Here is a 22,900-nt window from a genome sequence, read left to right as displayed (position 1 = left end):
TCAAAGGCGGTAAATTATACAAAAAAAAAATATTTAAAAAAATCTGGACATCGGATGACCCTGTGAGCCAATTTAAATTAAATCTCCAAGTGTATTAGGGCACCCTTCTGCTTATTATTTCCCAACCAAGTTTTGTTCAAACACTTACGTGTTTTTATTTTTTAATATTTAAAATTTTCTTCTAACACATTCTGCTACCTTTTTATTTTAACGTACGAATTTTAATTTGTCTCCTATTTCTAATAATTTATTTTTCAAATATTTAAATTTACCGCGCAAGTAATAAGAATAATTAATAAGCGTGCATTCAAGATCATATATTTAAATATAAAGAATCTCAAAAAATTACCCGTGTACAGAAAAAAAAAAATTTACTTAAGATTATATGACATGTCAATAATTGCAACGTTTAAGTAATCGTATAGAATTCTAAAAATTTAATCAATTAATTAATAATAAATACGACTGATCAAATTAGTAAAAAAAAACGACGATAAAAAAATTTTAAAACAATAAATTAATTTATTCATTAACAATTTCATTTATAAATGTACTCAATAATTAACGTCTTGGTGTGTCGACCAAATTTTGTCTAGCGATTTCTGGACAAAATTGTGAATTATACTTTTGTTTAATTTTATTTGTCTTCTGAGTAACTTCTTTCTCGACTTTAACAACTGGGACAGGATCACCTCTGACCTTAGCCAATAGAGCTTCAGTTCTCAATTTTTCTGCTCTTTCTCTCATCAATCTCTCGGCACGTAATTTTTCAATGTCCACACTAGCTCTCGTACTTTTAATTTCCTCTACATCTTTATCATGTTTGTGTTTCTTTGATTTCTTCGACTTCTTGTGCTTCTTAGACAGTCTCTCACTGTCATCATCACCCGACAGTTTACGCTTTCTACTAGATGACCCTTGAGAAGCCAAAGGTTTTGGATCCGAGCCCATGGTACTCAGATACCGTTTCATAACAACCATAGGATCATGCCTTACTTTTTTATCACCTTGAACTTCTATTTTAACATCTGTATCAGTCAATCTACGCGGTAATTCCTCATACCAACTCTTGCTACCAGTTGATTCATTGGTATTTTGTCCCAAGTACGTGAGGTATCCAATTTGTTTTTCATATTTTTCTTTCTCAGCTTTTTTCTCGGCTTCACGTTCAGCATTAGGTTTATGGTGATCGACTTTACCTTCTTCTAAATCTTTAAAAAAATTAATATGTTCTTTTACTTCCGGTTCATCTTCTTTATCTTCTTTATCATCAACTTTATCTTCTTCGTCAGGTCTACCATCATATTTTGATCTCGCCTGTTTTCTCAGTATATTTATTCTTGCTTCAGTTTCCTGTAATTTAAATAAATAATTAATTGTCAGACATAAAGTTTTATGAGTGTGAATGTAGCAGACATCAGACAAATTTGAAATTATTAATAAATAGAGTAAATAATTAATAAAACAAAATTTTTAAAAAATGCGCATTTAAAAAATTTTCAAATTGACAAGTGTATTTTTTATAAATATTATTTTTTAAATTATATATTCTATTCTTTTATAATTTTAAATTTGTCTGATGTCTGCTACATTCACACTCATAAATAATTTAGTATTAAAAAAATTTGAATGTGAATATAGCAGACATGAGATAATTTAAAAATTTTAAATATTGAAATTTAAAAAAATGCGCGTACTGATTTTTCATTGATCCATAAGCGGATTTTTCATTTTTATTCTACCCCTGATTAAAAGAAACGATTCGAATAATGAAAATTAGAATAAGCAATTAAAAAGTATTTGAAACGATTCAAAATTGAGAAATCTAATACTCTTAAATCTACGTTATCAGTTAGATTGCATTTAAAACGATTAGAAAAATCTAATTGAATAAAATCGTTTTGAATCGACAAATAATAATTATCAATTGTCGATTCAAATCTATTTAAAACAATTTAAAAAATTGAATCGTTTCGAATTGTTTTAAATCTCCATATGAATCAGAAATTCACCTGTTATTTGTCGATTTAAAAGTATTTAAAACGATTCAAAGCATTAAATTGTTTCGAATTGTTTTGAATCAACCTACGAATCAGTAATTAGTCTATTTTTTGTCGATTTAAATCTATTTAAAACAATTTGAAAAATTGAATTGTTTCGAATTGTTTTAAATCGTCGTGGCGAGCCAGAAATTTAACTATTATTTGTCGATTCAAAAGTATTTGAAAATATTTGAAAAACTAAATCGTTTTCATTCTTTTTTAATCGTTTTTTATACGTCGATACAAAACGATTCATGTTTATTTCCTCTTCAAAAACGATGTCGATTAAGTCGATTTAAAAGTATTCAAAAAGATTAAAAAAAAAATTTTTTTGAATCGTTTCGAATCGATTTTAATCATTTCTTTTAATCAGGGACGTACATTTTATTTATTTATTCCGAAATTTAAAAAATTGCCACTTGTCAGTTACATTCACAGTCATAAAAAAATTTTATATTTAAATACTAACAGCTTTTTGTGCACGAGCTTGACGAGCTTTTTCTTCTTCAGCAGCTTGAGCTTCATCTCTCCTGACTCTTGCAATATTTTCTTTGGTCCTTACGTGCCATCTAAAAAATTATCAACAATAAATATAATAAATAATCATCTTATAGATCATAAATAAATAAAACAAACAATCAAAAAAATTAATACTTTTTTTTGGGTAAAATATTCATTTTGAAATTTAAATTATAAACTTTTAATTTTAATTATAAACTTTTAATTTTAATTATTATATATATTCTTTAAATAAATAAGTAAATATTTATATATTTCTGATATATGTCGATATAATGACAGATCACTGTTTTTATTTATTTTCTAGGTTATATATTTTTAATTAAATGATGGCAGCACTCGTTGATAGAAAATCCGGATCCAAAACAATCAAAACAGCTGTCAGTTGAAAAATAATAATAATTTATACAAAAAATTATTGTTGTGTATATATATTTTGAAAAAATGTCAACACCTTCATCAACAAGACGACTCAAGTAAGAATAACTGAATGAATAATCAAAAATTATTTATCTCTAATAATTACAAACAATTAATTAATTTATTTTTTTTATCAGTATGAGGTTAAATTTATGAGTGTAAATGTAACTGACAAGTGTCAATTTTTTAAATTTTAAATAAATAAAATGTAAGTGGATTAGAAAAATGAAAATGCGTATTCAGATCAATGAAAAATTAGTACGCGAATTTTTTTAAATTTCATTATTTAAAATTTTTGAATTGTCTGATGTCTGCTAAATTCACACTCATGTTAAATTTAATTTTTGAATGAAAAATAAATATTTATATAATTTTAACGATAAAAATTAACAGTTTATTTATTATCATACTCGTTAGCTGACGTCTAGTAATTTTTAGATTTTTTTAGAAACGATCAATTATAAAAAGAAACAATTCACAAAATTGCACCTGTAGTTTTTTTAGTTTTCTACATATGCAAATTTTTAGTTTTCTTTTTTTTTTTTTTCTAGTTGATTTGTTGAAAAAATTGTTAATTGTCTTCTAACTTCAGGATCAATGAGAGTGAATGCAGCAGATGATACATTTTATAAATAAATAAATGAATCAAAACAATCAAATTTAAATAAATGCGCGTACGGATTTTTCATTTATCCAAATACGCGTAATAAAATTTTTATTCTTAAATTTTATTTATTTATCAAAAAATTTCGAAAATTCCCAGGTGTCAGTTACATTCCCACTCATTCAGGATCATTATTTATTTGTTTCAGTGTAAAAATAGCTGCTGGAGCAGTTGTCTGTGATGAAAGTATTTTAAAAGGTGACATAACTATTGGCCCAAGGACAATAGTCCATCCCAGAGCAAGTATTTTAGCCGAAGATGGCCCTATTATCATTGGAGAAGGAAATATTATTGAAGAAATGGCGACAATTATGAATAGGTACTTCTTTAATTTATATTTGAATCGTTTATTTTAGATACCCCATAAGTCATGTTTTCTTCGAAATTGGGTTCTTTGGATGTCCCCCAATAGAAATCAATAAAAATATGCATCAAATCAGCGTTTAAAAACAATTAACGGGGTGACAGCAATTTCATTTAATTGAGAAACCCCATAAGTCATTGACTTATCGGGATTCTCATATAAAAATGTGCAGTTTTAGTTTTACAGAAATAATTTTTTTTTTTTTATCGAAAATTCGCGCTTTTTTTAAAAATAAATTTCAAATGTTGTTTTATTCTTGACTGTTATATGTCTAATTAATATGTTGAAATTAATTATTATTTTTTGTAATTTCTGGGTTTCAGAGTTCAAATACATATTTTATACTTCATTTTATCAGTCTAATAAATGATTTGAGTGGAAAAAAATAAAAAAAACAACGATTTTAAAACTTTTTTTCCATTTGGTTGAGAAACTTCATAAGTCAATCAACTTTAAATCATTTTTTTAAGTAGTTTCAATTAAAAAATTGAATTTTTCTTATTTGAATCTTTTTCAGAGGCGCTAACATTATTGTCTTCAATTATTTATTTATGATTTTAATGACAAGTTTTTCCAGAAAAATGTTTTTTGTGTTTTCTGAAAAATTTTGTTTTCTTGACTTATGGGGTTTCTCAAATAAACGATTCAATTTATGTAATTGCATTCACTAAAGTTCATTAAATAAATAATTTAAATATTTCCAGGTCACCTCCGGACTCTGAAACAGAAAGTCCGGTGCAGATGATTGGTAGTTTTAATGTTTTCGAAACGGACTCAATGTGCGAAGCTCTGAAAGTTGGTGACAATAATGTCTTTGAATCAAAAGGTAATTTATGAATATTTAGTTTCGTTTAAAAAATACTAAAGTGATTTTTTTTTCAGCCAAAGTCAGCAGAGACGTCGAAATAACAAGTGGATGTGTCGTAGGTACGTCATGTTCATTAATTGAACCTGAAATAGTACCAGAAAACACAATTATTTATGGCACAGAATGTCATAGACGTGAAATGAATGATAAACCATACGTAAGTTATATTTAAATATTTATTTATTTTAATTATTTAGCTGTTAATTAATAAATCAATAATTTATTGCAGCCACAAGTTGGCCAGTTAGAATTTCTAGTAAGGATTCTACCTAATTATCATCACTTACGTAAGCCTAATATGAAAATAGTCAAAGCAGATCCACAGAATTAATTATTTATCAATAATTCATTTAATTATTTATTATTAATTATGATCAACAATAAATAAACTAGGAATTTTAATATTTTGAAATACGTTAAAGTAAATTGCGATGCTTCTATCAGAGATGTCACTACTATACCCCTTATTTCGAGTCCACAAAGACTTGAAATTTAAATCTAAGCTTGTAAAGTTTAACTTTTTTATAATTTATTCATAAGAATAATAAAAAAAAAGCAGATGTATATTTAAATTTTTAATTTAATTTTTTACAAAATTTATTTTCATTAACATCAGTCACGTATCGATTTTTAATCAAAATAAATTATATAAAAATAAACTTGAAGTCTTGGGACTTTGCTTGATTTTCCACATCGATCGTTTCCAAAATCGATATTTATATTAATAATTTATGACTGTCTATTTATTTTATCCCCTTGGAGTGAAATTCACTCCGAGAAGTTTATTTTAATATTGAAACTCCAATCGGAGTGAATGTGAATTTAAATAAAATCCAGATGACTCCGAAATCACTCCCGATTTAAAAATAATCTATATCAATATACAGGATTAACTTTTAATTGTCATGGTTTAAATTTAAGCGTAAATTAAACTTATGTCATAATGATAATCAAAGTTAACGCCCTCAAATCTCAACCCCAATGTGCTTCTTGTACCGTAAAGTGGTGACCCAAGAGAACTGTCATATTTTGACGTCTATAAAAGGGGGTGGTAAGCGAGACGCGTTAGATTATTTTTTTCTTTCGTCAGAAAATCATAAAGAGGAATAAAATAAAAGTATAAAGAGCTTGAAATAAAGATAAAGAGCTAAATGTAAAAAAAGTCAGCGCAGAGAGAAAGAGAGACGAAGATATGGTCCGTGGACCAGGGGTGGATTGAAAATGAGACGAGACCAACAGGGAATGAATGGTGTATATAAAGAAAAGAGCAATGATACAGATAGGGGGATAAAACCCCTAATGGTTTGACAAACGTACATGTAACTGTTTCCCATTTTTATTTCAGAGTCAACCGACTGTTCAATAACCACACACCACTTATATCATTTTCACACAACTATTCTATTTATATTTTTAAAATTTTATAATTAATTGTCTTAACTTTTTATTACTAATTAACTTTTTATTGTAAATCGTTTAGTTGCCTATACAGCCAAGTATCGTAAGCAAGTCGATGAAAATTTATCCATTAAATCAAAGTCATCGCTTTTGCAATATTATCATAAGTAATTGGTGTGACGGGCGGTTGATGGACACGTACCCAGGGGTATTTTCACACCCTATATTGTGATGCCATTTCGTACTGTCAAAATGGCTATAGAATTCATATAACAACAGTACTCAGTACAGACGATACATACTCTATATCTATATCTATGTAAATTTATAAAGGATCTTGTATATATACATCCAAGAGAAAGAGATAAAAATAATATAATTTCTCTCTTATTTTCACATCCAGACAAATGACAACCGTTGCAAATTTACGCTAATGCTCACTCACTTCAATATATTCCATTGTAATCAAAATATCCGACCAAATACACCCTCGTTTATTGATATATAACGCTGGGAATTATTCAACAACTATTATCGTCATCACCATCACAACAATAATGATAATTATTATTATTATTATTGTTATAAATATAAAAATAAAGTGAGATTTTTTTCAACACTTGAGTTAATATCCCGTTTGATTAAATTACGGCGATGAATATATTTAGATATATATCAAGTGGCATCATGAGAGAGCAACACAACCACCCTATTTTGATATCTTGAATAATATCTTGTGATAGTTTAAGTTGTAAGTGTGAATGTAAATGCACAAGTGAATGTGGATGATCAAGAGTTAATATATGAGGATCGAGTGTGAATCCGTGGGGTGAAACCAGCCGTTAAATCTAAACAGCGTAAGCTAGTGTAATACTTAAGTTATTTATAATACTATTGGGTGGTGTTAAATCTCTTGTCTACGAGTTAAACTCGAGTGTATGCACACTAAATAGAGATACAAAATATTAAGAATAAAGTTTGCACGCGTTTACCTCTCGCGTAAATAACTTTTTGACGCGATTATGCTAACGTTGTTTACAACTCTGGCTCTTATAGTTTATTTTATGCGAATTAAGACACAATACCCAGACAGAAGAATATTAATAAGGTATACATTTGAATGTTTAACATCGGCGCCACGATCTTGACAATTTAACTCGAAATTATTTCACCACATGGAAAAATCAGAATATTAAAAATTAATGAATAATAGTAAAAAGTGGAATCTGTTATCAATAATTTGTACTATTGTGTACTTAATGCAAAATAGTTTACTAATTTTTGTAGATTCCTAAAAACTACTATCAATTATTTCAAAAAGTAAGTAAATATTATTACTTTTAGGTATATAAATACGTGACTTATTAGTGAAAATTCATTAATTTATGGCATTCATCTATTAAAAAGTAATGATTGGTCAAATTAAGAATTGCTATCTAAGATACTGATTTTTCCTGCCGAAAAATTGCAAAAGCTACTAACTTTTATTTTATAAATTCGATATCACTGATCAATTATTAGCTTAGAATATCATTTATTCATCATTATAAATTAATTTACAATATACATGAATTGAATAAGTGGTAAATAATAAAATGAAAAATTAGTATACTAGATACTGATTTTTTGCTGATAAAAATACCGAAAACTTTTAACTCTTATTTTATAAATTCTATCCCATTGACTATTAATTAATATAAAATGTTATTTATTCGTTATTATAAATTAATTTATTACATACATAAATCGAATAAGTGGTAAATTTTTTTAATTTTTCTATGTTTATTTGAATAGTAATAAATAACTGTAGATACCAATTTATCGATTCTTTTTCATATTAATTTTAATATACGAAATTACAAATTTTGCTCTTCTATGTGTATCAAATTTTAGTATAAATAATAGCCATTTTGTAATATATAATGATCCTGGTTTGATATTAGTAAACAAATATACTAATTTTAAGTCAAAAATAAACTACAAACTATTAAAATTTTGAGCATCATTTTTTTCCGTTGCAACGGAAAAATGATTTAAAGAAAATTTATTATGGATAAAACATTTATGGTATATTATTTTATACTGGTCTGCTTTCCATTTAGGTCACATGTATATTTAATTTTTCATCCATTGATACCAAATTTTAATAATAGCACCGTGTGATCAATTTTTAAACGGCGCTAAGTGCATTGAATTTTTAAATTTCATTCAATTCAGATATTCATTAAACCCTTTCTTAAAAATACTTTATCTATTATTGAAAGACGAATAAATATTAATGCATCGAAATCTGCAATAACGGGTGGCATTTAAATAAATAATAATTGTATGTCTCATTTAAAATTAGAAGAGTATTTTATTAAGTCATACATCAGAAAACTAAATCAATAAAATCTGGTAAAGCTTAACGCGTATTTAAACATTCAAATATAATATTATGCTTTTTACATTTTAATAAGACGTCTGCTCACTTTTTTTAGCTCATCCATTCTCGGTGCTTTTGCTCTTATATATATACACAAGTACATTTATCAGAAGAACATATTAAATATATGAAAATCACTGATGCACATAAATATTCTGGTGATGTAACGACACCGTGGAATTTACTTCGCTTTAAAGAAATATATATACATTTATGAACATATATATGAGTAATGCATGTATGCATTTAAATGCTATCGTGTTGATATCTGTTAACCCTGCAAAGTGTAATAATCGATGCAGCAAAACATGAAAATATAACAGCAGTAAATAAGGGTTCGCAAAAAAAAAGAAAAAATATATAAAAAGACTAAGAAACACGTGTACGAATACCATGGAAAAACAAAAGTTGTATATAAGTCTTCAATAATTCAATAGTCATATATTTATGTCACATCAAATATTCATATTTTCAAGTATTCTAACACTTGGAAAAATTTTTAACTTATTTTTTTTTTTCTTGCTTCTAAATAATGCGCATTTATGTTTTATCTATTGTATTATATATACAGTAAAGTCAGTGGAGCATGCGATAAACGCTCGCAAGTCACAGAAGTATTAAATGTATAAAGACGATTATTTGTGCGTTCTTACCACAAACTTGACATTTTGACGATTCTTTTGTTCCTTTTCCCGGCGCATTTATCAAAACACTTCCGTTGTCAAACAAAATTATTCGATTTTATTGTTATTTATTTTTTATTGTTTGTCATAAACATCAAAGACTTGCTTACAAATATTTAATAATATATTATAATAATTATTAATACTTTTTTTTTTAAACGTTTAGACAAAATTAAAGTGTCAGTTTACTCATCCAATGACTAGTTAATTAGCTCTAGTTTTTTTTTTATAAACGTTTTTTTGGGCTTGAGGCTTGTGACGGTGATTTACGAGAATGTACTGCTGTGTCACATATTTAATGTCATGAGTAAAGAGTTTAGTCTCTGTCTTTAGCAGAAGTAAAGATCAAAAGACTCCCGTATCGGACGTCTGATCGTCAGGAACTCAGGATGCTGAGGACGAATTATTTACTTCTATTTCATTTTATTCTGTTCGTTTGTTGTACCAGACTTAGTCCAACTCTGGCACATCACGGACTAGATAATCTTTGAAAAAAAAAATAAATAAGATGCGATAGTATTCTTTTAATTTGTCGGCAATGTCTTTGGCGGTTAATCAATTGTCTGCGTGATTAGCATACAGTATTAAACTGGTACGTGTCTTTTTGTTATCTTTTATCTTGTCAACTGAAGTATATACGTCTAGACTTTCGACAATTTTAATAAATTAATTTAAAATAAATAATTTATTCGTTTTATTTTTAAAAATTTATCAAGTGTCTCTTAATACACTAAATTAGTGATTTTAAAATTACTGTACGACAAAATAGTTTGAATGGATGTAGCTCGTAAAAATAATGTCTTTGAATGGTGATTACGCGTAAAACCGAGGCGGTGACGCGTAAAAAAACACGCCGACATATTTTATACATGCTCAACTATTCCTTTTTTATCCAGGATATTTTTAAAAAAACCCATGAATTTTTTTTTACTTTCTTAATTTTATTTTTTCATTTTTCGGGTACTAATTTAATTTTTTTTTGAACACGAATAAACATTTGCGTCTGTAATTTACTCCATTGTCACAGGCTTGGGTTAAAAATTCTACAATAATATTTAAAATATATAATTTAGTTTTTTTTTTAGTCGTCAGCAGGTAAAGCGCGGACGAGAGGGTTTAAAAAGGGGTGAGCTATGAGTGGAAACTAGTATACATATAGTAATAAAAACACTTGATGATAGTCATACTTGATATAATATAACAGGCCACACGGTTAATCCATTACCGTGTTACAAAACGCATAAGCTTACAACGATATGTCTCACTGCCGCCCACCAATTTGTCAACCATCAATTTTAACTCGCTGTACTCTATACCGTATTACCGCTACGGCGTGCGCCAGCATGTTTTATATATATAAATATATGTATATATATTATTACACATGTGTTGAATATTCACAAATATAAATTCCATTCTGTAAAACACGCCGGCGCACGCAATCGTTTTATGTTCACGCATATGCGCGTTTACACGCTAAACTTTTCGCGTTTTTTTTTATTCATTATATATATTTATAATTTATATAGAAAATTAATTGTACATGAGCTCAATTTTTTATTGGTGAAAAAAGACATCGAGACAATTGGAAAAATGTCTTATAAAAAAATATAACAAAATCTTAATGGATTGAAAAAAAAGATCTAAGAAGCCGCTGACGCGTGAATGTACATAAAGTGTTGCCAGGGTCCATAAAACTGCGAGTAATTAAAAAAATATATTTTTTTTACAAACTTTTAAGATGAAGGACTACTGCACGTGCGTAACCACTAACACATATATGTGATATTTAGTATTTAAGTAATTCAGAGTATGTACACTTAGCATAGGAGACTTGTATGTGTTGGTAATATGGGTCCTAAGAACAAGAATATATAATTTCCTCATGTGTCAAGTGATTGCCAAGCGTGAAAAGATTTAGTACTTGACGTTTGTATGAACTGCATGCACATTTATATATATATGTATATATTTATTTCTTATTCTAGAATTTGCGGATCGATGAACAAAAATTACTTTCGGGAATTTTCGCTCGCTCACTCTTAACGTCATACATTTAGTATATTTTATATATATAACTATAATATATACTTTTATTTACTCACTTAGTTTATATATCAATATTAAAGACAAGTTGTTTAACACGCTAACTAGGTGTTCTATGAAAACAAAAAGTCTATAGGTGATAGGTCAACGTGTTGGTGTTGAAAGGGTAAACAAAAGTTAATAAACGGAATAACTAATAAATACCATCTTTTATGTTTTATATTATTTATATAACAAAATTTATGGCTGTTAAGGCAAGGCTTAAAGTTCAATTTTTATAAATAGGAAAATATATTTATTTATTTATAAATGTTTTAGTTTTATTTAAAAATAGTTGTCACAGATGAATTATAAAAAATAACAACACTGTTACCTTATTGATTTACGAGTTTTTACTTTATTATATTTAGTAAAACTTGGATGGGTTTAATTATTACACAGAGTAAAGATAAAAAATCCTTAGTTTAAAAATTTAAAAAATAACATGTAATTATATTACTATGTATAGAAAATTAGTTTGTCTAATTAAAGTATCATAAACCATCCAATTAATGTATAACGAGCGTTAAAAAAAAATTATTTAACGACATTAAACGCCCACCCACGACAAACAGCTTAAGTGTAACTTTCTCGTGCCAAGAACTTGCTAACGATCCTTTTTTTTTTGTTTGTTAAATATTTGTATCGTACTAATGTATAGCGTTATAAATAAAACAATATTAATAAAAGGCAATCTTTCAAAATTACAAAAAAATTAAATTAATAACAATAATTTATTAATTTTTTATCACTAATGTTATATTATAAAATTTATTAAAAAAAGCTTCAAGTTTTTTAGTCACTTTATTATACTTTTGAAAAGAATTATCAACTTATATATTTATTGCACAGAAAAACAAAATTATTTTGTATCATGCATTAAAAACAAGAATTTTTTTAGGACGAGATAAAATTTCGTAGTTCTTAAAATTTTTTCTTACTCTTATAAAATTTATTCTCGCGCTAAGAAATTTTTTTGGTTTCAATTTATAATACGAAAAATTTTTGAGGCAAGTAAAAATTTCTAGCACTAAGAAATCTTTTTTTTCTGTGTACATATTTCAGTTTATTAATATTGTATTATTTGCAATTGTAATTAATTATTATACTTATTGTCAAAAGTATATACCAAGAATTCGTCTAAAGAATTTGGAGTCATAATGATAAAAATAATAATAATAATAATAATAATATTAATAATAATAATCATTATGATTATTATTACTAGTGTAATAGGGATTGGAGGGGGCAAAGTGGCTTCTCAAAATTTTCTATACGACAATAAATTCGGATGGAAAATAAGCTTATCAAAATTTCTTATATAATGAGGGTTAAAATAGACCACCAAAACTGTTCATTAAATATAATTTATTAAGATTTTTAATTTTTAATTTCTACAGATAGAGAAAGAAACATTTTAAAGAAAACAAAATTTAAAACAAAGAAAAAAATGTAAAAAGATACTCGTGTATTCTATACATTGAAATAAAGAATTTATTTATTTATAATTTATTAAGAAAGTTAAAGATAATAAAGTTACGTTTTAAAGTTATATCGCAGCAGACTATTAAAATGAATTTTTATATTGTTAAAATACAATTGTTTTATAGTTATTTGCAAATATCACACGTGTAAAGAATAAAAAATATCAAATCCGAACTTTTTTGGATGGCCCACTTTGCCCCTAATTTTCGATTTTACAATTTTAACGGGCGCAGCATAATAAATTGAAAATTAGTATCAAGGGTCTAAAAAGAAGTAAACGCGTAAAAAAAATTAATGATTACAATTATTTTTCTTAAGGCGCCCACTTTGCCCCCCTCTCCCTACGCACATGGACAAAAGCAAAATAATAAATAATTAAAGTAATCATGTATGAGACAGCAGTAAAAAATTTTTATCCTTTACAACCGGACGTATATATTTTATATAAATTTAAATAAATTATTAATAGAGGCCGTGTCCACTTTGGCAAAGTGTCAATTATCGACACCCTGAATATAAGTTGTTATAAAAATTTTAATAAAGACTGTGGTCTGACTACTGACTATTGATATTGTGTGACATGAATTACCTTACAAGTTATTACAAGGAGAAGGTAATTGTAAATGAGAATTTAATCGACTTGTATAATAACAATAACTGTCGTTTTTTTTCCACAAGGAAAATTTATTTAGCAGCCTCAATCATCTATGAGTAGAGTCTAGAGTGTAGAGAGAATATTGCGAACCGCGCGAACCGAAGATGGCGACTACGATTCACCGTTGATATAACAATGATACCGTTGGTTAATGCTGGTCCAATCAACGATCCCTCCACGACGACCTTGGCCACGCCTCGCGGTATATTTCAACTGGGGGTAAAGCTTACCGCGAGTTTTTCTTATTCCATCCCCACTACCTAAAAACAACACAATACATTATGTGCTGTGTACAAACCTACTCGCGGTCGACGCGGGGATTTCGCGCATGCATCGCGACAGTCATCCGCCAGCTATCTTGGCGTCAACACTATGTCCGTTTGAAATTTATTTATTAACTCGATTTAATAAATATTAACTGTGTATTTAGATTTTTACTCAACTGTTACCTCGTGTAATATTATAATTATTTAAAATAAAATAATGTTGCAATTAAAAATGTGTACTGTGTATTTTATAAGTGAAGTTAAATGTGTAGTGTAATTTTATAATTATTTATTATAAAATATATAAAAATGGAAAAAGTGGAAAAAGATAAAAAAAATCTAGACATTACCAATGAAGAAACCGATTCAATGGAAATAATACCGCGACCCGCGCCAAAACCTTTTACTATAGAAAGTTTAATTGGCAATAGAGGGCAAATAATAAATAATGTGGATAATTCAAATAATAATAAATTAAAGGGTAATGATGAGTCTGAACGTGAGAGAGAATTACTTTATCAGCAACGATGTCTTGCTACAGTAACCAGTGCTTTACCAGGTTCATTTTTTATTTTTGAAATTTTTAAATAATTAACTTCATCAGTAAATTAAAAATCGTTATAAAGTTCTTCCTCATATATTTTTTAATAATCATGTAATTGCTCCAGATTTATTTCAAATTACATTCAAATATTTAATGAGACATTTATCGGTTTTATAATTGGTAGAAATTTTAAATTCAATATGAATGAAATGAGGATACTTGAATAATTAATTTGCGGTTGAAATTATAATCGATTTTTAAGACATTAATTATTAGAATTTTGTTGAATAATTAATGGGTTATAATTTTATAAATTACAGGATTTGCAATGCCATTGAGTTTATACAGTGCAGCATACAATTGGTTACCGATGAGAATTCATGGTGGTGATGGTGGCATAACGTGTGGGCCACTGATCCCACCACATCCGTCGGCGAACTATCCTTCACATCAAAATAATCATCCGTTGTCGTCAAATGGTTTAAACTTAAGTCTCAATGGACTTCAACATCATCTACAAGGTGCCATTTATCCTGGCCACCGCGATTCCTCCTGCAACATTAATAACAACGCTGTAATGACTGACAGTGAAGAAGATGACGGGAGTTTATCTCCAGTTCAGTATCTCTCTAAATCACAACACGGTTAGTTTATATATTTTTATTAATACACGATAAACAAATAAATTTTATAATTACTTTGAAACGTCCAGAATTTTTCCTGTGAAAAATCTGTGGCGTGAACGCGGATTAAATCCGGAGAGAATGCGGAGCGGATGACTGTTTATTTATTTGATTCCCTCGAAGTAAAATTTACTCCGAAAGAGAGTTTCTGGATGCGGATTTAAATAAAATCCAGATCACTCCGAAATCACTTCGCTGAAAAAAACAAACTCTCTATTTACTCCATATCTGGTTTAATTTTTTTTTAAACTCCAGAACTCCGAGTGTCGGAGTAAATTTGGATTTCAATAAAACCCGTAATCACTCCGAATTTAGTCCCGATTTTTAACAGCGTAATTAACTACTGATTACTTCCCTGGTTGAGAAATCCGATTCACTTCAATAGGATTTGATCGGAAATTTCCATTCGAATCCTATTCGAGTGAATCGGAAATTTCCGAAAAATATATTATTTTCCGATTGAATCCCATTTAAAATTTTTATCGGAATGAATCGGTTCCAATCGGAAAATTACAACGAAATAAAAAAATCTTCCGATTGGAACCGATTCATTCCGATTAAAAATTTAGAATGGGATTCAATCGGAAAATAATATTTTTATTTTTATGCACTTTTTCCGATTGAAACCGATTCGTTCCGATTATACTCAATCGGAATTCTTAACCAGGGAATTTATAATGCCGTAGTTATAAGTGATAATTTTTTTCTGCGTAAAAATAATTAAGTATCAAGTTTACTGTATTGTAAAAATAATATAATTTTTAAAGTTTCGCGCTCAAAAACATGCTGGCATGTAAAACTGTATAATTATTATTGGAGTTCAAATCGTCAGTACCTGTCTCTATAATTATATATTTATAATTTAATTATTTAAGTGTAACAAAGAATTTGATAACTCATACATCGACACTTGTTAATTATCAAGATAATTAGAAGACATAATTAGGATAAAAAAATAATTTACTTCGAGTACTTAATTACTTGAGTACATTAAAACTTATTAATGTGTCGTAATACATTGGAACACATACTTAGTACTTAAAAAAAAAAAATAGTTTTTTATCGTTAATCACGTATCCTATGGCTACGAGACATGAATGACCGATTACATTTTCATTGATGTAATGCCGCAGGTCAAATTTATATGCGAGACTAACAAAAAAATTCGACGAATTCATCAATTCATTTTTGTTTTATTTTTTTATTGGTACAATAGATTTATAATTTTTTTTTCTTTTGGTTCTATTGATTTTTAAAAAATTAGTTACCACATTGAATTTTTACTATTTAAAATTTTTTTATAGTTTTTTATTGTTAATTATTTAATAGCTATACCATTGGTCTATTTTTTTTCTAATTAATTATTTATAAACTTAATTGTCCGATATACGACAGACATTAAATTTTTTTTCTTATCAATTTTTTTTTTAAGTTTAATTTTTAAAAATTAATGCCAGAGGTTTTTTGTCACAATTACCGGATATCTAGATACTCAATAATATCTTTTTAATTACTTTAATAATTATTATCAATTAGTTAATATACCAATTGTTCAATTATCTTAAAGTAATTGTAAATTGAAAAGTAAACATATACTTCTAATAACTTAGTAGCTTGGACGCATTAAAAAACTATTATCGTTAATGAATGAAGTTGAATTATAAAGAAATCATTTTTTAAATCTAGTTGACAATTTCAAAAATTTATATCATTATTTCAAGTAATTTTTTTTTCTCTTTTTTTTTTTTTTTAATTTTCTTATGACTTAATTATCAACTTAATTCATAAAAACAAAAAAATTTTCAAATAAAATTCAGTAATAAATATCACTAATTTTTATCTATGAGTAAAAAAATTTAATTGCTATCAAATTCCCATTCAATAGATGAATGGAAATAAACTTAAATTTTAAACATTCTACTCCCCATGATAACGACTCATGATTATTAATATACACATATAAATTTTATTCCAAATACATTTCACAATTGAATTTTATGTCATCATTAATTACTTCCGCTGAACACGAAATCGCGGGCATGTTTAGTTATACATGCCACAGAATCATTTGAGAACGAATAGATTAATAGAGAAATGAGAGAGCACTATCACAAGTTTACATATTTCAGAAAATAAGGTCGTCTGGTCGTTACTGATAATCAATATAATATCTTTAGAAATAAATTACTATTTCCTTGATTTAAAAGTTATTTCATCATTGATAAAACTCACTCATTAATAAAATAAACTGCCGCTCAATTTCAAAATCTACTTTCAGCCAAATTTCTAAGATCTTATTTTTGAACTTTATAATGTCTTTTACATATATTCGATTCTTTTTTCTTCAAAATGTCTCGTTCAAAAATGAAATTTTTCAAATCTTTGCGGTAAAAAAAAAAAATTACAGATCATAATTTAAATAGTAAATGGGCACTTCAAATCCGATTGTATAGAAATTATTGTCTATACACTGTAATTATTACAACTGGTGTATAGTAATAAAAACAATACAATCTAGAACAATGAATTTTTTAAATTAAAAATACTACTTTATCAAAAATGACTGAAAGACATTTTGATTTAATTTTTGAAACTGTAATATTTTTATCGCCGTAAAAATAATATAATTTTTTAAGTTTCGCGCTCAAAAACATGCTACCATGTAAAACTGTAATTATTATTGGAGTTAAAATCGTCAGAGTAATTTTTGGTGTTTAATTTTTTTTGTGTTGCATTTCCATTTTATAGAAGATAAATTTACAAGGAAATAAAAAACTGACTATTACTGAGTCTTAAAATTAAGCTGTTATGTATATAGATATTCAATCTATGCAAAAAAAAAGCATACCTTGACCCAAGAATATTTTTTGCAACCCAAAAAAAATGTCAAAATTTTTTTATTACAAAAAAGTTTTCTTAGGTGAGAAAAATTTTTTCTTGAACAAACGAAATTTTGTGTACTGATTGAAAAAAAATTTGATCTTGATAACAAAGTAAATTCGGTGATAGCAACTAAATATGTGTTACAATAAACAATTTTTTGTTAAAAAAAAAATGAAATCTTATTTTACGTAACGACAAATAAATTATTAAGGACCACACTGTACTTATGAGAATTATAAAGTTCCATTGATCTGCAACATAAAATATTTATGTAACACCCAATAATATGATTGAGTCGGTGTGATATATTAATACGCTATTACTCCTAATCGTTAAGTAGTTACAATAAACGATATCGTCAAGGAAACGAAACATAATCTATTCATTTTTACGTCATTGAAAATTTTCAAATAAATTTTATTTAATAAAAATTTCAATTTGTATTCCAGTAACAGACCGCACTAAATTCCTCGCAATCGAAAAAAAAGTCACCGTTTTTTTCTAAACTAAACTTTCCATTAAACATTCATGAACTTCCAAATTTTCTGATAACATCTGCGTTGTTTTTTACGGCTTACTGTATTTTACTAAATTGCAAGAGACCCCATCGCGTTGGACATGACATGGGAGGATCAGGAACCATCCCCGAAAATACGTAAAGTCAACAAAAAAATTTTCTAAATGACCATCTTCGTTGGATCAATAAAAATATTGACACATTACTGAAGAAATTTGTCAGATCGTCTGACAATTTATCCGAAACTTATCAATTAAATTAAAATAATAAATTTAACACTCCATTAAAATGTCAGTACACATCCGCAATGAATTATTTATCTATTAAATATAAAACTTAGCAACGATAAATAAATTATTTAAATTGTGAATAATTGAAATTTAATTGATATCTTCTATATTAAAAAAATAAGTAATCTCAAGTTGATTCAGCCGATTCAGGTCAAAATAAATTATTAAATAAACTTTGTAAAATTAATGTACTCCGATCTCGACGGTATATAATACTACTCAACGAGAATTCGTGATGGATAAATTCAGGTATCTAAAAATGTAATCTTTTACTTGAAACCGTTTTATATAAATTATTTATCAATTTAAACCAAGAGAAGTGACTCTGATACTGGAAGATTCAATTGATGTAACGAGGTTGAAAGTAATATGTCGACGGTGGTATAATTAATTATTAAACAGGATAAGTCGTTCATCCGCAAATTGCACGATAACCTGAATTAAATTTTATCACATTAAAGTTTAAAATCGTTACTAATTTAAACACTTTAATAAATCTATATTAAAATGTCAAAGTACATTTACATTTATACAGTATCATACATTTTTTTTTTTTTTTAATTTATCTCTATATATACATACCTCGATGACTTGGTTATTTTTCCTTTTAAAGTTTATTTAATTACTCTTCTTACATTTATATCTCGACGATATATCGTACGAGTATATGTTGAAATATAGCTTTTATGAATCGATCGACAATTGTCGTTATAGTGTAAAGACGTGCTTTTATTTTGACATTTATACTTCATATGCATGTGTCTGTTAATACGTATTATATATGTATTTTCACACTACATGCATATGTAGATACGAATCCAAGTAGATGCTTTACATTAATTTGTAAATCGAAATCTTGTCAATAAATAAATAGATGTGCCAATGCTGAATGCAGATAATGTACAATTCTGTAACAATTATTATTTTTATTTATTTTCTCACTCACGTGTTACGATAATTTAATATTTATTATTTTATTATCATCAATAATTTATAATTATAATTTTTATTGCCTGTAAAAAACAATTTTTTACAGTCAACTTTAAATAAATTATTTGTAATAAAATTTAATTAATAATTAATAGTCTTCCGTAAGAAAAAAATTCAAAGCGAAGAAATTTCAAATTTAAGACAATTTTGAACTTTGAGTTGATCACTTTTGAAACTGAAAAAAGGAAGGCATCAGTTGCCTACAGTTCTATTGCCTACAAAAATAAAAAATATGAACATACAAATGAATATATTTTCAATCATTAACAATGTTAATTAATTTTTAATCTGATAGAAAACTTAATAAAGTTTCCAGTTAATATTGTGAAAACTACCGTGGTTCTGATATTTTTCAGATCATCTGAGTTTTTTTTTTTTTTTTTTTAAATGATCAGTCCTGAACATTCATCATTTCTCATGAATAAGTACTTGATTTTCTTAGCAAATAAATCAGAAGCTTCTCTACATTAATCAGGTATTTCTCTGATGGGTACACAGTTGAATAGTAATCAATTGGACATCATAAAATATTTTTTTAGTAGGCAATAGAACAGTCTGCAATAAATTTTGTATGCAATTAGAATATATTTTTTTTTTATTTTTGTAGGCAGTAGAACTGTAGGCAATAAAGTTTGGTAGGCAACTGAGCAGTATGCATTTATTATGTACGGAAAAATATTGTAGGCATTTGATACAACCAGCAAAAAAATTGTAGGCAACTGATGCCTTCCCACTGAAAAAATTCGAGTAAAAAAATTTCAAACCTAATCTTGTTTATGAACAATTTTGAGTAGAGTACAAAGTCTTTTTTTTTGTGGATCTTCAAACCAGTAAAAATATAAAATCAAATTATTTGTACTGCCTACAAAGTCCTGTTGAAAATTATTTTTACTATTTTTTAAAAATTCAAAAATTATCAACTCAAAATCCAGAATCGTCTGAAATTTGAAATTTATTATTTTTAATTTTTTTTCATACGGATGATTGTTAATTATTAATTAAATTTTATTATTAAATTAAGAAATAAAAGTCTTATATTATATTTTAATATATAACTTTTTACAAGAAAATAAAAATATATAATAAAACCAGACATTGATTTTGGTAATTAAAATAAAAAATTTTTCTGAACTGTAAAAAAATTGGGCTTTAAAAAATATATGACATTAACAAGTGAATTAATTAACTGATAAATTATCAATGATAATTAAATAAATTACGTTTTTAAGTCTTACGAAATAAGTAAATATATATTTTTTACTTAAATTACGATTAATAAGTAAGTAATTTAATTGCTATACGTAAAACTCAGTATAATTGACGTGTTATACTTATTAAATTAAAAGTACTTGACGTAGTCGATAACTTTAATTGACGGAAATCTATAAGATATCGATATCGATAAAAAAATGTGTCATATCAATTAGTTGATTTGTTTCTTTGGTAATTAGATAAGTTAAGTACTTAATGTATGGATTTGAAAAATTTTTAATTATAATTAAAATTATATCTCTCGTGTTAATAGTTAAATTAACACCTAGTCATTACCACTTAAAGTAATCATGAATATATCTCGTCAAGTCCATTATAATAATTATGAGATTTGATAACAATATCAGTGTCTTAATAATTTAAAAGTTTAAAAGTTCAAGTTAAAGATAAAAATAAATACATAATAATGTATCTATTTCAGACTCAGAGAGCGGTAGAATGTCAGCTGAAAGTGACGACGAGGGTGTTAATGACAGCGTAAGTGGACGACGAGAGTCATCAAATTCAGCAGGATCCACATCCGCAAGTAATAGCAAAGCAAGAAGAAGAAGAACAGCTTTCACATCCGAGCAATTACTTGAGCTCGAGCGTGAATTTCACGCAAAAAAGTATCTAAGTCTGACAGAGCGCTCGCATATTGCCAACACCTTGAAACTATCCGAGGTCCAGGTGAAAATTTGGTTCCAAAACCGGCGCGCTAAATGGAAACGAGTCAAAGCTGGATTGACAGCCGGCAGCGCGAGTTCTGTCGGCCGGAACGGACACAATGGTCAGCCCGGTAATGGACCGCGTATCGTCGTACCCATTCCCGTGCACGTAAGCAGGCTTGCAGTCCGCTCCCACCATCACCATCTAGAAAAATGCCCCCAGCCAGCGCCCAATAGGTCCACGAATTCACCCTCCATCAGCGCTGGACTAAGATTAGGCTCAAGTATTTCGGGACTAAATCACCAATTAGGCTCCAATGCCGGCTTACGAGCTTTCACTGCAGTACCAGTCCACCAACAGAGTACACCAGGAAGATAGCCGAGCATTTGAATATAATTAGTCTCTAGTTAATTATCATTAACATTAGTTATGTTTTATTTTTTTTTCTAAAATATAGCAATACATTTTTTAATGCCAGGATTTTTAAATTTAATTTTATTTCTTTACCAAATATAATCTCTATGTAACTAACAATGCTCTTGTAGGATTTATTATTTATCATTTTGTGATATAAATATTATTACATTATACATTATATATTTTTATTTAAATTTATATTAACATTTTGGTAAAGAATCTTTAAAAGCAGCTTGTCGCGATCAACAGAACAAGACTTTTAACGATTATTATAATTATTATTATTTATATTATAAACTGTCGAACAAAGAAAATTGAAATTTAAAATGTATGTTGTGGCCACACCCGTCGCATCATTTACTACGATACATATTTTATCTGATCACCATCTCCGCTAAGCGGATTCAGTTATCAAGTGATTGAATCGTTAAAGATTGTAATATTATTATCATTCTTTATTTTTTTTTATCTTTTCATTCTACAGAAGCATAAGATTATATTTTATTGATCGAATTTCGCATCAGACAGTTATGTATACGTAATGCAATCAAACTAAAGGTGATGATGTGGATTTACAACGAGCATTTTATTGATGTATATATTTATATATATTATTATTATCATTACATATATATAAATGCTATGAACTTTAAAAAGTTAACACCTGTAAATAAAAAAAAAATGCTCATAAATGCATATATTATATTGTAAAACGAGCATTAGATATATAACCCTATTGCGATGTACATAAATATGTAGTGATATACCGAGCTCTAGATGTA

At 27.2% G+C, this 22,900-nt stretch overlaps 3 protein-coding genes across 3 annotated transcripts in view; 2 read left to right on the top strand and 1 right to left on the bottom strand.

Annotated features, from left to right (window-relative positions):
- The window catches only part of LOC130670240 (dynactin subunit 6), a 55,147-nt gene extending 49,653 nt beyond the window's left edge, over positions 1-5,494 (top strand). The window contains exons 3-7 of the mRNA XM_057473539.1: positions 2,869-3,037; positions 3,794-3,964; positions 4,714-4,835; positions 4,892-5,034; positions 5,107-5,494. Of these exons, the coding sequence (XP_057329522.1) occupies positions 3,006-3,037; positions 3,794-3,964; positions 4,714-4,835; positions 4,892-5,034; positions 5,107-5,208 (570 nt within the window). The 5' untranslated portion in view covers positions 2,869-3,005 and the 3' untranslated portion in view covers positions 5,209-5,494. The remainder of the gene's footprint in view (positions 1-2,868; positions 3,038-3,793; positions 3,965-4,713; positions 4,836-4,891; positions 5,035-5,106) is intronic.
- LOC130670239 (leukocyte receptor cluster member 1 homolog) lies at positions 499-2,874 on the bottom strand. The gene is made up of 3 exons (XM_057473538.1): positions 2,697-2,874; positions 2,512-2,611; positions 499-1,353 (listed from the first exon to the last, which is right to left on the bottom strand). Exons 1-3 carry the CDS (start codon positions 2,717-2,719, stop codon positions 562-564), a joined length of 915 nt encoding a protein of 304 aa, XP_057329521.1. The 5' UTR covers positions 2,720-2,874; the 3' UTR covers positions 499-561.
- Positions 5,495-13,046: 7,552 nt separating the features above from the next.
- Positions 13,047-22,178, top strand: LOC130669913 (homeobox protein GBX-2-like). The gene is made up of 3 exons (XM_057473064.1): positions 13,047-14,433; positions 14,739-15,062; positions 21,475-22,178. The coding sequence occupies exons 1-3, from the start codon at positions 14,184-14,186 to the stop codon at positions 22,077-22,079; spliced, it is 1,179 nt and encodes a 392-aa protein (XP_057329047.1). The 5' UTR covers positions 13,047-14,183; the 3' UTR covers positions 22,080-22,178.
- The last annotated feature ends 722 nt before the right edge of the window (positions 22,179-22,900 follow it).

This window comes from Microplitis mediator, chromosome 6 (assembly GCF_029852145.1).
Source record: "Microplitis mediator isolate UGA2020A chromosome 6, iyMicMedi2.1, whole genome shotgun sequence".
In the NCBI taxonomy this organism is placed as follows: domain Eukaryota; kingdom Metazoa; phylum Arthropoda; class Insecta; order Hymenoptera; family Braconidae; genus Microplitis; species Microplitis mediator.
This window is presented reverse-complemented; position numbering and strand designations above follow the sequence as displayed.

What these genes read in the sequence shown, in the direction of transcription:
- LOC130669913 (XM_057473064.1), top strand. Translation starts at nt 14,184, where the DNA reads ATGGAAAAAGTGGAAAAAGATAAAAAAAATCTAGACATTACCAATGAA. An exon ending in AGTAACCAGTGCTTTACCAG is followed by an intron (nt 14,434 to 14,738) that starts GTTCATTTTTTA and finishes TATAAATTACAG; the next exon opens with GATTTGCAATGCCATTGAGT. An exon ending in TCTCTCTAAATCACAACACG is followed by an intron (nt 15,063 to 21,474) that starts GTTAGTTTATAT and finishes TATCTATTTCAG; the next exon opens with ACTCAGAGAGCGGTAGAATG.
- LOC130670239 (XM_057473538.1), bottom strand. Translation starts at nt 2,719, where the DNA reads ATGAATATTTTACCCAAAAAAAA. An exon ending in AATATTTTACCCAAAAAAAA is followed by an intron (nt 2,612 to 2,696) that starts GTATTAATTTTT and finishes ATAATTTTTTAG; the next exon opens with ATGGCACGTAAGGACCAAAG. An exon ending in AAGCTCGTGCACAAAAAGCT is followed by an intron (nt 1,354 to 2,511) that starts GTTAGTATTTAA and finishes TTTAAATTACAG; the next exon opens with GAAACTGAAGCAAGAATAAA.